This window comes from Megalobrama amblycephala, linkage group LG7 (assembly GCF_018812025.1).
Source record: "Megalobrama amblycephala isolate DHTTF-2021 linkage group LG7, ASM1881202v1, whole genome shotgun sequence".
Lineage (NCBI taxonomy): Eukaryota > Metazoa > Chordata > Actinopteri > Cypriniformes > Xenocyprididae > Megalobrama > Megalobrama amblycephala.
The window spans coordinates 15,814,384-15,826,550 of NC_063050.1; the positions used below are offsets into that span (position 1 = coordinate 15,814,384).

A 12,167-nucleotide genomic window follows, 5' to 3' on the forward strand; every position below is an offset into this window, starting at 1 on the left:
CACACACACACACACACACACACACATATATATATATATATATATATATATATATATATATATATAAAACTTATTTTTTATGCAAAATTATTTATAACATTTAAAAATAAGTAATAAAAAGCAAAATTACATAAGTGTGTGTGTAAAAATATAATATAAAAATACATAAAAATATAAATATAATAATATTAATACACATTTAAATATTATTAAATACAAAAAATATTGAAAAAGAAAATATACTTATACACACACATACACACACACACACATATATATGCATATATATATATATATATATATATATATATATACACATACATATATATATATATATATATATATATATAAAACTTATTTTTTATGCAAAATTATTTGTAACATTTAAAAATAAGTAATAAAAAGCAAAAAAATACATAAAAGTGTGTGTGTAAAAATATAATATAAAAATACATAAAAATATTAATATAATAATATTAATACACATTTAAATATTATTAAATACATAAAATATAGAAAAAGAAAATATACATATACACACACACACACACACACACACACATATATATATATATATATATATATATATATATATATATAAAACTTATTTTTTATGCAAAATTATTTATAACATTTAAAAATAAGTAATAAAAAGCAAAAAAATACATAAAAGTGTGTGTGTGTAAAAATATAATATAAAAATACATAAAAATATTAATATAATAATATTAATACTCATTTAAATATTATTAAATACATAAAAATATAGAAAAGGAATATATATATATATATATATATATATATATATATATATATATATATATATATATATGTATGTGTGTGTGTGTGTGCGTGTGCATTTTTTAATGAAAATTTGATTTATAATATCTCAAATTAGTGTTGATGATTATTGTGTATATATGATCATAAACATAATACTACACTTCTAGACATATGAATTTCCCTTCTTTCAAACTACGGTCTTGAAATGTAATGAAAAAGGAACTTCTCGATTCAGTTCCGATCACATCCGAGTGCACGGACAATGAGCCGTGGTGCTCACTTCCTAACACATCCTGTCTACCATCGACTGTCAGTAAAATCTTCATAAACAGCAAAACATCTCCTGCTGCACCATATGAAGACATGCTAGTTCAACAGCAGCATTGATGAGACATGCAACCACACTCTGTGTCCACTTTCTTTCACAGATTTTCACTGAGGTATGTGATCACACATTCATCTGATTGAACTGCATAGGAACTGCGTTCTTAAAAACATCTATGCACTGTGTCAGAGTGTATTATCGACTGCTGTGCTTCAGAAACCTTTCCACTAAAGGTTTCCCACAACAAGCCCTTGTTCTTTTCACCTCGCGATTCCACGCAGCTCGATTCTCTTTCAGATTTTGTCTTTAACGCTCAGGTAACAGCGCTCCCGCAAGGAGATGGAGGCAGCAGAGAAAGCAAAGGTAAAATGAAAGAAAAGCAAGAGAGGGAGAGGTGGTTGAGTTTCCGAGAGAGAGGACAGGCGCTCTCCTTTGAAGTGTTAAACATCCTTGAATAATTTAGTGCAGGCTAAGTATAGCTCTAAAACAGCCATTTCCATCTCTGAAATAAACCATCGCTTGACAAGCACACGGCATCTCACTCCTACTGCCTTTTGTGTCTCACTCGTTCTTCCAAACAATTCCAGCTTCGCCCAACCTACACTTGAACCGGTTCTTCTAGGAGCGGGCATCGCCAGGGATCTTACGAGATGAGGTCATGATACTTCAGCCGCCATTTTGTTTGCAGTGGGACATTCATATGATTTACACAGCAGATTTAAAAAATGCACTACAAATGAAGAGTTTGGTTCCAAAATAAACACCTTTTTTTTTTTATATACTGAGTTTCCACCAAAATCAGTATTGTATCTGGTCGGTATTGAAAAGCCATTTACTAATTTTGCACAAAATGCGATATCCGTTGTGTTATTCTATCATGTTTTCTCCCTTTCTTTCCAAAACGTGACAAACGCCAGTCTCCTTTCTCTGCAGAACGCGATATATCCGCTCAACCAATCACAGCGCACCATTCCACACACTGTAAACGGTAATGGCGGCGCTCTGAATACACCCAGCATCCTAGTTTTCCTTATCTACTTTGTACTTGTGATCAACAAAAACAGAAAAATGAATAATTTTGACGGCACTGATGAACCTGTGGTGATTTTTGCGGTGAGGAAGAAACACAAGTCATTGAAATGTGATCATTTTCGTGAGTAGATTAAGAAGATGAGGCACTCGGTCAAGCTGTTGCTTGTTCCACGACAGCATCAAACTTCTGTCGCGGTCCAATCATGAATAGTTTTTAAAAGCCGTTTTTAATACCAATGTACTCAGCAAATGAGTTTATTTTAACCATGCGGTGGCGCCAGATACTCTTTAAATCGGTAATGACAAACAGAGACATAATTAATATAAAGCATTAACAAGATGACTCGTTGAATTCATTTCGACGGCTGAATGTATTTTTTAGTCAAATGCCTGTATATAAGATTAGTATTGACAAAGTTCAGAGGCTGTCACATATTTGCCTGGAAAATCCAGCCTCACCACTGTACCAGCGGATGAGTCTGGTCGGCTATGGAGTTTCTTTTGTGTCTTTTTTATTCAAACAAACATATTGTGTTTGAGAGTAAAACTAATTATTTTGTAATTAAAAATATATATATAATTGCAAAAAAAGTCTTCTTAAGGCTCAAAAATAAAGAAGTTGATAACAGAATTATTTGCAGTGCGTGTAAATCTTTGAAAACCTTTATTTTTCCTTGTGCACTTCGAGAACTTTTCATCCCAAACCCACACATTTTGCTCTCTTTTCTGCTGTCTTTTTTGCGGGTCAAAATATTTTGCTTGCGAGGTGAATAGGTTTGCAAGCTGAAAAGTTTTGCAAGTTGAAAAGTTTTGCGAATTGAAAAGTTTTGTTTGCACGTGAAGCTGTAGCTCAGTGGGCGGTCTCTACCAACCAGGATGAAAGGCATTTTTCTATTGGTCACCCTCGATTGAAGTGACAAGTTGGCCACGCCCACTACGGTTTCCAGCCTCTGCTGCTGCCACCGAGAAGATAAGAGAAGCGAGAATGGCGAGCAACAGGTCGTTTACTGGGTAAGATAACTAATATCATAAACGCAGTGACAAGTGAACTGAATGATTCTCTCTTCTTATGCTGCCGTTGACTAGATTTTAATAACGTTATCCAACACTAGCAGCCAGAGCCACCATTAGTAACGTTTGCCGTGTGGTCGATGTCCAGTGTTGCTAGCTGAGCTGACATTCATAATCACATTTGGATTTTCTCAGCGTAAAGGTTGAGAGGCACTATTTTCGATGTTCGTAGAGTTGGGCCTAGGTTCTGGGGTAAAAATATCCGCTTGTTAACTCGTGACGTAAGGAACGCCGTTTCTGGGTCCAAGCCCCGGCTAGTTTGACTTGAGAATGCCATCTCCGCGGCCGTTTATGAGCGCTATTTATTCATAATAAACATTTATCATTTTAAAGTTAAAATACTTACAGTCTATACAACAGTCTCCATGGTCACAGCGTCACAGACATTAATATTTTAACGATTTATAAAAGATGAATCACTGTCTGGCCATCTGGGATTTTGGTATGGAGATAAAGGTTATGATTATTATTTTTTTTTTGTAGTATTACACCACATTATGTCAACCTTTACGCTGAGAAAATCCAAATGTGATTATGAATGTCAGCTCAGCTAGCAACACTGGACATCGACCACACGGCAAACGTTACTAATGGTGGCTCTGGCTGCTAGTGTTGGCTAACGTTAATAAAATCTAGTCAACGGCAGCATAAGAAGAGAGAATCATTCAGTTCACTTGTCACTGCGTTTATGATATTAGTTATCTTACCCAGTAAACGACCTGTTGCTCGCCATTCTCGCTTCTCTTATCTTCTCGGTGGCAGCAGCAGAGGCTGGAAACCGTAGTGGGCGTGGCCAACTTGTCACTTCAATCGAGGGTGACCAATAGAAAAATGCCTTTCATCCTGGTTGGTAGAGACCGCCCACTGAGCTACAGCTTCACGTGCAAACAAAACTTTTCAATTCGCAAAACTTTTCAACTTGCAAAACTTTTCAGCTTGCAAACCTATTCACCTCGCAAGCAAAATATTTTGACCCGCAAAAAAGACAGCAGAAAAGAGAGCAAAATGTGTGGGTTTGGGATGAAAAGTTCTCGAAGTGCACAAGGAAAAATAAAGGTTTTCAAAGATTTACACGCACTGCAAATAATTCTGTTATCAACTTCTTTATTTTTGAGCCTTAAGAAGACTTTTTTTGCAATATATATATATTTTTTAATTACAAAATAATTAGTTTTACTCTCAAACACAATATGTTTGTTTGAGTAAAAAAGACACAAAAGAAACTCCATAGTCGGCCATTGAATCAATTCGATTTCTAGGGCGGAGCAAATCCGAGCAAACAGGAAGCGGAGTAAACCAATCAGAGAAGGGCGGATATGACGTTAGCAAAGCGACAAGAGAGTCAACAGCGAAAAGTAAATCTTTGTTGATATTGAAGGGCCTTTCGCCGCACTAGAGCGACGCTGTTTGCGTCACTGAAATAAACAAATCTGATTGCACGGTACGGTTTGGAGTTGACTTGAATCTTGAATCTTGAATCTTGTAGAAGATATATCAGTCTGGCCTTGCCAGGCAAGTCATATATGTGAATTAACTTACTTTGTTGTGTATTTTCAATATGAAAAATAACTTTTATATTGATGGAATAATTGCATTTTGAAAAAAAAAAAAAAAAAAAAAGTGTCATGGATTTATTGCATTTTGGGGGGGAAAAATAATCCATTTTTATAATAAAGCTTTGAAAATCAAAATCTAGATTTGAATTTTTGATGTTTTTATAACCAAAAGATGCTACGTGAAAGTTTGAAACAGAAAATAGTGGTTTCCATCTTGCTGCTTTCTTGGTAAAGAAAACACCTTTTTACTCAAATTAATCAAAATGGATTTATAGCGTTTTGGAACCAAACTCTTCAAATGCTAAAAATATCACTATTAAAATGCAAGTACAAGCTGTTCATGTAGTTCAGTACAGTAGGTTTGATTCTTCCACACGAATAAATCTAATTTTCAATATATTAATTTCACAGTAATACTACACTGTCACTGTCAAGATACTGCATTAAACATCATTATGCAGTAGGCACTTTAACCAAAGTCACTGGAAATCAAGCCTGCAACCTTTAGCCAAAAAAGCGTAACGGCTAAAGCTAACGCTCCGCCCCCCGCGGTACGCAGGGAATGAGACCAGAGGCTGTTTTTTGAATGGAAGTCAATGGATGAGAGGCTTCACTATGCTGATTAAACAGCTTTTGTGGGGAAATAGCTAATCATTTAATTAATCCACAGCCTGTTTGCTAATCTTCAGAATGTTTTACACTAAACAATACTTTCGTTGGGAACTATATGTAGATTTTAGCTTGATAAAAATGTATTTTTTTAAGAGAAGGCAGACTAGGGAATGTTGCGACTGACGTCACTACCATTACATGATAGGCTGAGAGGTGCGGCACGTGATTAAGTTAGCCGTTACGGCCGTTTCCTATTTAAAACTTGACTCTTCTGTAGTTACATCGTGTACCAAGACCGACGGAAAATGAAAAGTTGTGATTTTATAGGCCGATATGGCTAGGAACTATACTCTCATTCTGGCATAATAATCGAGGAACTTTGCTGCCGTACCATGAGTGCAGCAGGTGCAATGATATTACGCAGATTCAATGAACTATGCTAAGCTATGCTAAAAGTGGTACCGGCAGACCCAGAGATCGACTGAATGGATTCGAAAACGGTAAAAATCAACTGTTTAACTCTAGGGGAGTTGGAAAATGAGTCTAATTTAAAAAAAAAAGTGGAGTGTTCCTTTAATGATCTTGCCTCTTTCACTACTTGCTCCTGTCCTGTTTCCCAGCAGTCCTCTCATCCGTCTGAATCTTACCTGCAGGTGTCCTCCTGAATGTAGAGGGCGATGAGCTGCTTCGGGACGCTGAAGGACAGTGTGCACTCTGCCATCTGTTCCCGCACCAACATCCATTTACTGTCCACTGTCTGAAACCTGTACACCTTACACACCGCGTTCTTAAACACTGATGGAAAGAGAGAGAGAAAGAAACATTAAGTGAGAGATGCGTTTACAAAGTACAGTGAATAATGACTTAAATTTCAGCCAGTTCCTTACATAAAGCCACTGTGTGACTTCAGAAGACTTGGGAATATACAGTAGTGCACGTGTGCACACTTTCATGGTGATTTTTTGTCATCTGAAACATGTTTATACTCTATCCTAGCTTTTAAAGAGTGCCTTCTACTTTCCACTTCGCTATTAAGACTGCTTTAAGACTTGATAACTAAGTCCTATGAAGAGAGACGGAGGGGAAAGCATTTCTAGATAGCCGTGAATGAGACCGCAGAACGTGTTTAATGTTCTTATCAGCGGTGAGGCGGCGGCAGGAGAAGTTATTTCCTCTACAGCATGAAATCATGCTTCTCGTCAAGGCTTCGCTCCACAAGCGAGTCGACGGAGCAGGCCACACACCCAGCAGGCTGTGCACTCAGATTTCTGAGTGGAAATCTGCAAGTGTCACTTGAGCATTTACTCTACACTTTTTTTAATGCTTGAGTTGCTTAAATAGGGGCCGTTTTCACCATTTTTGATCGTCGTGGTTGTAGCATGAGATTCCTATGAAATCCACAGGGGAAAAACTCCAGTAAGAACTTAAAGGATTAGTTCACTTTCAAATAAAATTTACCTGATAATTTACTCACCCCCATGTCATCCAAGATGTTCATGTCCCTTTTTCATGTCCTCATGTCTTTCTTCAGTCGAAAAGAAATTAAGGTTTTTGATGAAAACATTCCAGGATTATTCTCCTTTTAGTGGACTTCAATGGCCTGCAAATGGTTGAAGGTCAAAATTCCAAGTGCTTCCGCCAAAACCGCATTTTCGTATTCTTCAAAAAGCTTACGCTGTATGTCCTACGCCTTCCCTATTCTACTTACGGAATGAACGCAGTGCCAGTTCAATTTTTTATGTTAGTAGAATAGGGACGGCGTAGGACATACAGCGTAAGCTTTTTGAAGAATACGAAAATGCGGTTTTGGCGGAAGCACTTGGAAGGCGATCATTTGTTTATATAAAGCATATATATTTACATTTTTTTTTAAAAAGGGACAGATCGTTTTGCTAGATAAGACCCTTATTCCTCGTCTGGTATTGTTTAAAGCCCTTTGAAGCTGCACTGAAACTGTAATTTTGACCTTCAACCGTCTGAAGTCCATTGAAGTCCACTATATGGAGAATAATCCTGGAATGTTTTCATCAAAAACCTTAATTTCTTTTGGACTGAAGAAAGAAAGACATAAACATCTTGGATGACATGGGGGTGAGTAAATTATCAGGAAAATTTTATTTGAAAGTGAACTAATCCTTTAAATGAGGGGCTTTGATACATCATGCTTGCAATGGAATAGTCTGGCTTACATAAAAAAAAAAATGTCTAAACAGTAAGAAAAATAAAACTATCATAAAATGAACCTAGCATGAATGGTAGCCAATTATAAACAAGTCTGTACTGTAGCCCCTCTATTAATTACTATTATATGTTATAATGTTGAAATAATCTATACTAATGTATATTTAATTTATTGTATTATACTGTATTTATTGTATTAACCTATTTTGTACGTTTGAGCTTCTGCAAGAACCAATGAGGTTCGTTCTCGTGCCTCAAGCATATTCAGTTTATCTTCTGTTTATGTTCGCTGATCAATGTTTATATGTGAATAAAAGTCTAAATTCAATCTGTTCATCATATAAAGCAATCGTGTCTCTTCAGAAAATTTGGACTAAACCACTCAGTTCATATGGATTAGTTTTACGATCTCTTCATGAACTTTTTGAAGCATTAAAGTAGTAATTGTGTAGACTGTCAGGGACAGAAATCTCTCTGATTTCATTTAAAATACTGAACAAAATTAATTTCATTTAAATTAATGAACGAAAGTTGGTTTGGAACGACATAAGGGTGAGTAAATGATGACAATTTTTTAATTTTGAGTGAACTATCCCTTTAACTATTTTGGGATCCGAAAGTCTGTAATCTCACTGAAAATCTGGGATTTAAAAAAAAAAAAAACCTGAAAATAAAGTTTCAGACATGGTAAAATGAAGAGGAATTCTTCAAATATTTTAAGATTCTGCACTATTTAGGCGAATTTGTGACTATACCTCAGCTTGAGTGCAAAAAGAGGACACACCAAATTCAAAAAAAAAAATCATGTTTATTTATGACTTTTTAACTAATGAAAATTGTCGTATTAAATCAAATCAAAGATCCCACTGAAAACATACATGTGCTTTCCTTTTTACTTAAAAATGTTCATGACCACAAAAACATTGTTAGTTGTCTTTAATGGAAGCAGAAAGTACAGAAAGGTAGTACGCTGAGGATGTCGAGTGAAGACAGATGGACGCGTGACCTCCAGAGGAGGAGAACTGGACACAAACTCTCTCATGTTCTTCACAGAAGAGGATTAACCTCTGACTCCGCCCTCCCGTTTGCCCTCTAATCCGACGACCAATCAGATCGCAGCATCTCTGCCTGCTCAAGCTCTTAGGGAAATGACTTTGCGCTGCGTTAGTGTTGCAGCACAGCGGATGTCCAGGGGTTGGGGTGATGGGCACAAATTTCATTAGTCAGTCTTACAGAAGTAGCAGAGACTAACATATTTTGACAAGAAGCTGCATGACTAAAACAACAGCCATCAACAACGCCGCAATGACATTCAATACGGTTACAGCACCAGCAAATAAACACTAAGAAACATCAGATACATTGATAACACCCTGGACTTCTGGAGAGATCCGTCTGCCATTCCTGACTTCACCTCCATCCATCACATCACAGCAGCTCATAAATAAAGAAATGACCTTCTACAGTCTTTGTTTCTCAGGGAACTTTCAGAGACTTTGGGTCTATTCACTCTCTAATAACGTGCCAAAGCAATTCGACACATTCAAACTCTCTTTTCCTTACGGTGCAAAACAAATTTATATTGACTAAATTGAAATGGCATAAAAGCTGATGTCTTAAACAATTCTCCCAATACTGTTTATCCTGCTGCGTTACCTGAGGTAATTAAGCTAATGAGCCGCACTTCACACCACTGCTGGCAGTTATTTAAGCACAGCAATCACACCGTTCGGCAATCAGATTCTGCCGAATCCACTTCATGATTTCAACAATGCAGATGGGAATCAAATGGAATTGAACAATTCTGCTTCCGATTCTACTTAACGATTCCATTACTGATTATTTCATTGTTTACCAACATAACTGGACCCAAGAATACAATAAACAAAAATGCTAATTTAAAACAACACTATGTTTGATTACATATTTAGTCTTTTTTATTTTTTAAAGTACCATTTATTCCAACAAAATTTCCTTAGAGTAGGAAATTCGGCCTGAAAAAGTCTAGGAATAAACACTGAAGAACGTAGGCGAACTGACACTATAATTTGTGTTCAAATTAAGAAAACGAAACTCGTCCTCTCATCATGCTTTACAAAGAGTCACTTCTTGGGTGTACACACTCATAACCAATCATAACCAAATTTTACAGTAAGACGCTTCCTTGACAGCAAAGAGATGAAACAGCGAGCAAATGGAGATGTTTACTCCTGCTTTCCAGAGAAAAAGACCTCATGCATAATCTCTAGTTTCAGAAGAGATCACAAACTGCGAAAATCTGCCAAGACAAAAGCCTACGAACTCAATATGAACTCATAAATTTCTCATCAGATTCTCTGAAGCCTGAATGATCTGAGCTGTTATCTACATTCATTTATAGCTCTATAGTTTGACTGTATTTCAACGATTGCCTCATTTTGTATTTCTTCTAAAGAATTCCACAAGAAATGTCTGAGACAAAGTTGATTCATAAATGAAATATAACTCTTTGAAAGAAAGTGAAGAACCAGTCCTGAGCAATAAAATATTTCTATATAGGAAATTACATCATATGTATCAGTGAATTCTGTATGAATCATGGGATCAAGGCTTGGCTGGTTAGCATGACCCAATAACCGCTGATGGCTGCAAAAAGCATCTCCATTCACCATTGGTGGCCATCTCGAAATCCATCTTAATGACATAAATTGGAAAGATTCCATTCCATTATACTCTACTCTTAAAAATAATGGTTCTTTACTGGCATCATGAAGAACCTTTAACATCTATGGAACCTGGAAAAAGGTTCTTTAGATCTTTGATTGTCAGAAGAATTCCAGGTGCAGCTCACTGTCAGCCAATAAGATTCCACGTAGCATTTTCATCGATCAGTCGTCTGTTCTGATTGGTTGATAACTTATGATGGTGTTTGAAGGTCCAGATCGAATTATCTCTAGTACAAGAGCATGGAGAGATTTGCGAGTGCACAGGGCACATGCAATATCTGAGCGAGAGGAGAGGCAGTTCATAAGAGAGCACTGTATATTTGAGAGCGCACGTCCGGTTTTGTGTGAGAGCAAAGGAAATCCGCGTGTGAGTGGAGAGATTCACGCTCGCGCATTACGTGAATGTGCTCTTGTGTTGCAATAATGTTCTGATGAAAATAACGCCATATTAAACCACAAAAAGCCAAACACCAAAACATATAAAGCATTCTTCAACTCACCAGCATTCATTATTGGTCCGTTATCTTTGTCATTATTGGTTCCGTGTGACGACTCGTACACCAGCGTGCACTGTGGGAAAAAAAAAACAAGATTGTGTATTTGAGATTGAAGGTCATTTGTCACTGATTATTAGACGTCAACATAATGACTACTACTTTAAATACGACCAACGACATCAGAGAGTTGGCGACAGCATCCCGTGACTCTCTCTCTCCGTCTCATGAGCCGAACGAATGGTGACAAGCTGTCACCTGCACCACTGCTCAGATAATAGAGGAGTTCTCCAAGTATCCCCGAGCGCCAATGTAAGCAATACAGGAGAGGAGAGACCCTCACGGCAGCCCAAGACAAACACGATCCTCCATCAACATCACCCACGGCGCTTGTGGCCTAATCACTTGAAATGCATACCCCGCATCAGGGTTTAGTGTGATGACGGATGAGTCTTCACGTCTCATTAGGTCTCATGACCTTGAATGGGTCTATGAGAGTTTCCAGACAGTTCTTGGCACACAGCTCAAGAAAAAAAAAAAAAAAGCCCCCTAAAAAACCAGTCACAATCGGTCCATGTTTTATGAACAGTCATGTTCTGTGGCAGATCAGATCCTACTCAAACATACATCAGCCCTGACCCACATTCCCTCATGAAGAACAAAGTGAATCACTTCTGAAGCCCACAGATCAAATAAAACCACAACGGCTCTGAGTCAATAAATAGACAGACACTTGTTACAGTAAAGAACAAAAAGACCTTATTGTGCAATCAATTTATCTATCTATCTATCTATCTATCTATCTATCTATCTATCTATCTATCTATCTATCTATCTATCTATCTGTGTGTCTATCTATCTATCTATGTATCTGTCTGTGTGTCTCTATATTTATCTATCAGTGTGTTTCTATCTATCTATCTATCTATCTATCTGAGTCTATCTATCTATCTATCTATCTATCTATCTATCTATCTATCTATCTATCTATCTATCTGTGTGTCTATCTATCTATCTATGTATCTGTCTGTGTCAGTCTATATCTATCTATCTGTGTCTCTATCTATATTTATCTATCTGAGTGTCTCTATCTATCTATCTATCTATCTATCTATCTATCTATCTATCTATCTATCTATCTATCTATCTGTCTGTCAGTCTATATCTATCTATCTGTGTCTCTATCTATATTTATCTATCTGAGTGTCTCTATCTATCTATCTATCTGTGTCTCTATCTATCTATCTATCTATCTATCTATCTATCTGTGTGTCTCTATATCTATCTATCTATCTATCTATCTATCTATCTGAGTCTATCTATCTATCTATCTATCTATCTATCTATCTATCTATCTGAGTCTATCTATCTATCTATCTATCTGAGTGTCTATCTATCTATCTGTGTC

The 12,167-nt window shown here is 36.6% G+C and overlaps 1 protein-coding gene across 11 annotated transcripts in view; it reads right to left on the bottom strand.

Annotated features, from left to right (window-relative positions):
- Nucleotides 1–12,167, bottom strand: part of inpp4b (inositol polyphosphate-4-phosphatase type II B) — a 244,590-nt gene that overhangs the window by 97,062 nt on the left and 135,361 nt on the right. For all 11 annotated transcript variants that reach the window (XM_048196107.1, XM_048196108.1, XM_048196110.1 and 8 more), the window contains 2 exons: nt 10,766–10,835; nt 6,027–6,174 (listed from right to left, as the gene is read on the bottom strand). In XM_048196107.1, the coding sequence (XP_048052064.1) occupies nt 6,027–6,174; nt 10,766–10,835 (218 nt within the window). The remainder of the gene's footprint in view (nt 1–6,026; nt 6,175–10,765; nt 10,836–12,167) is intronic.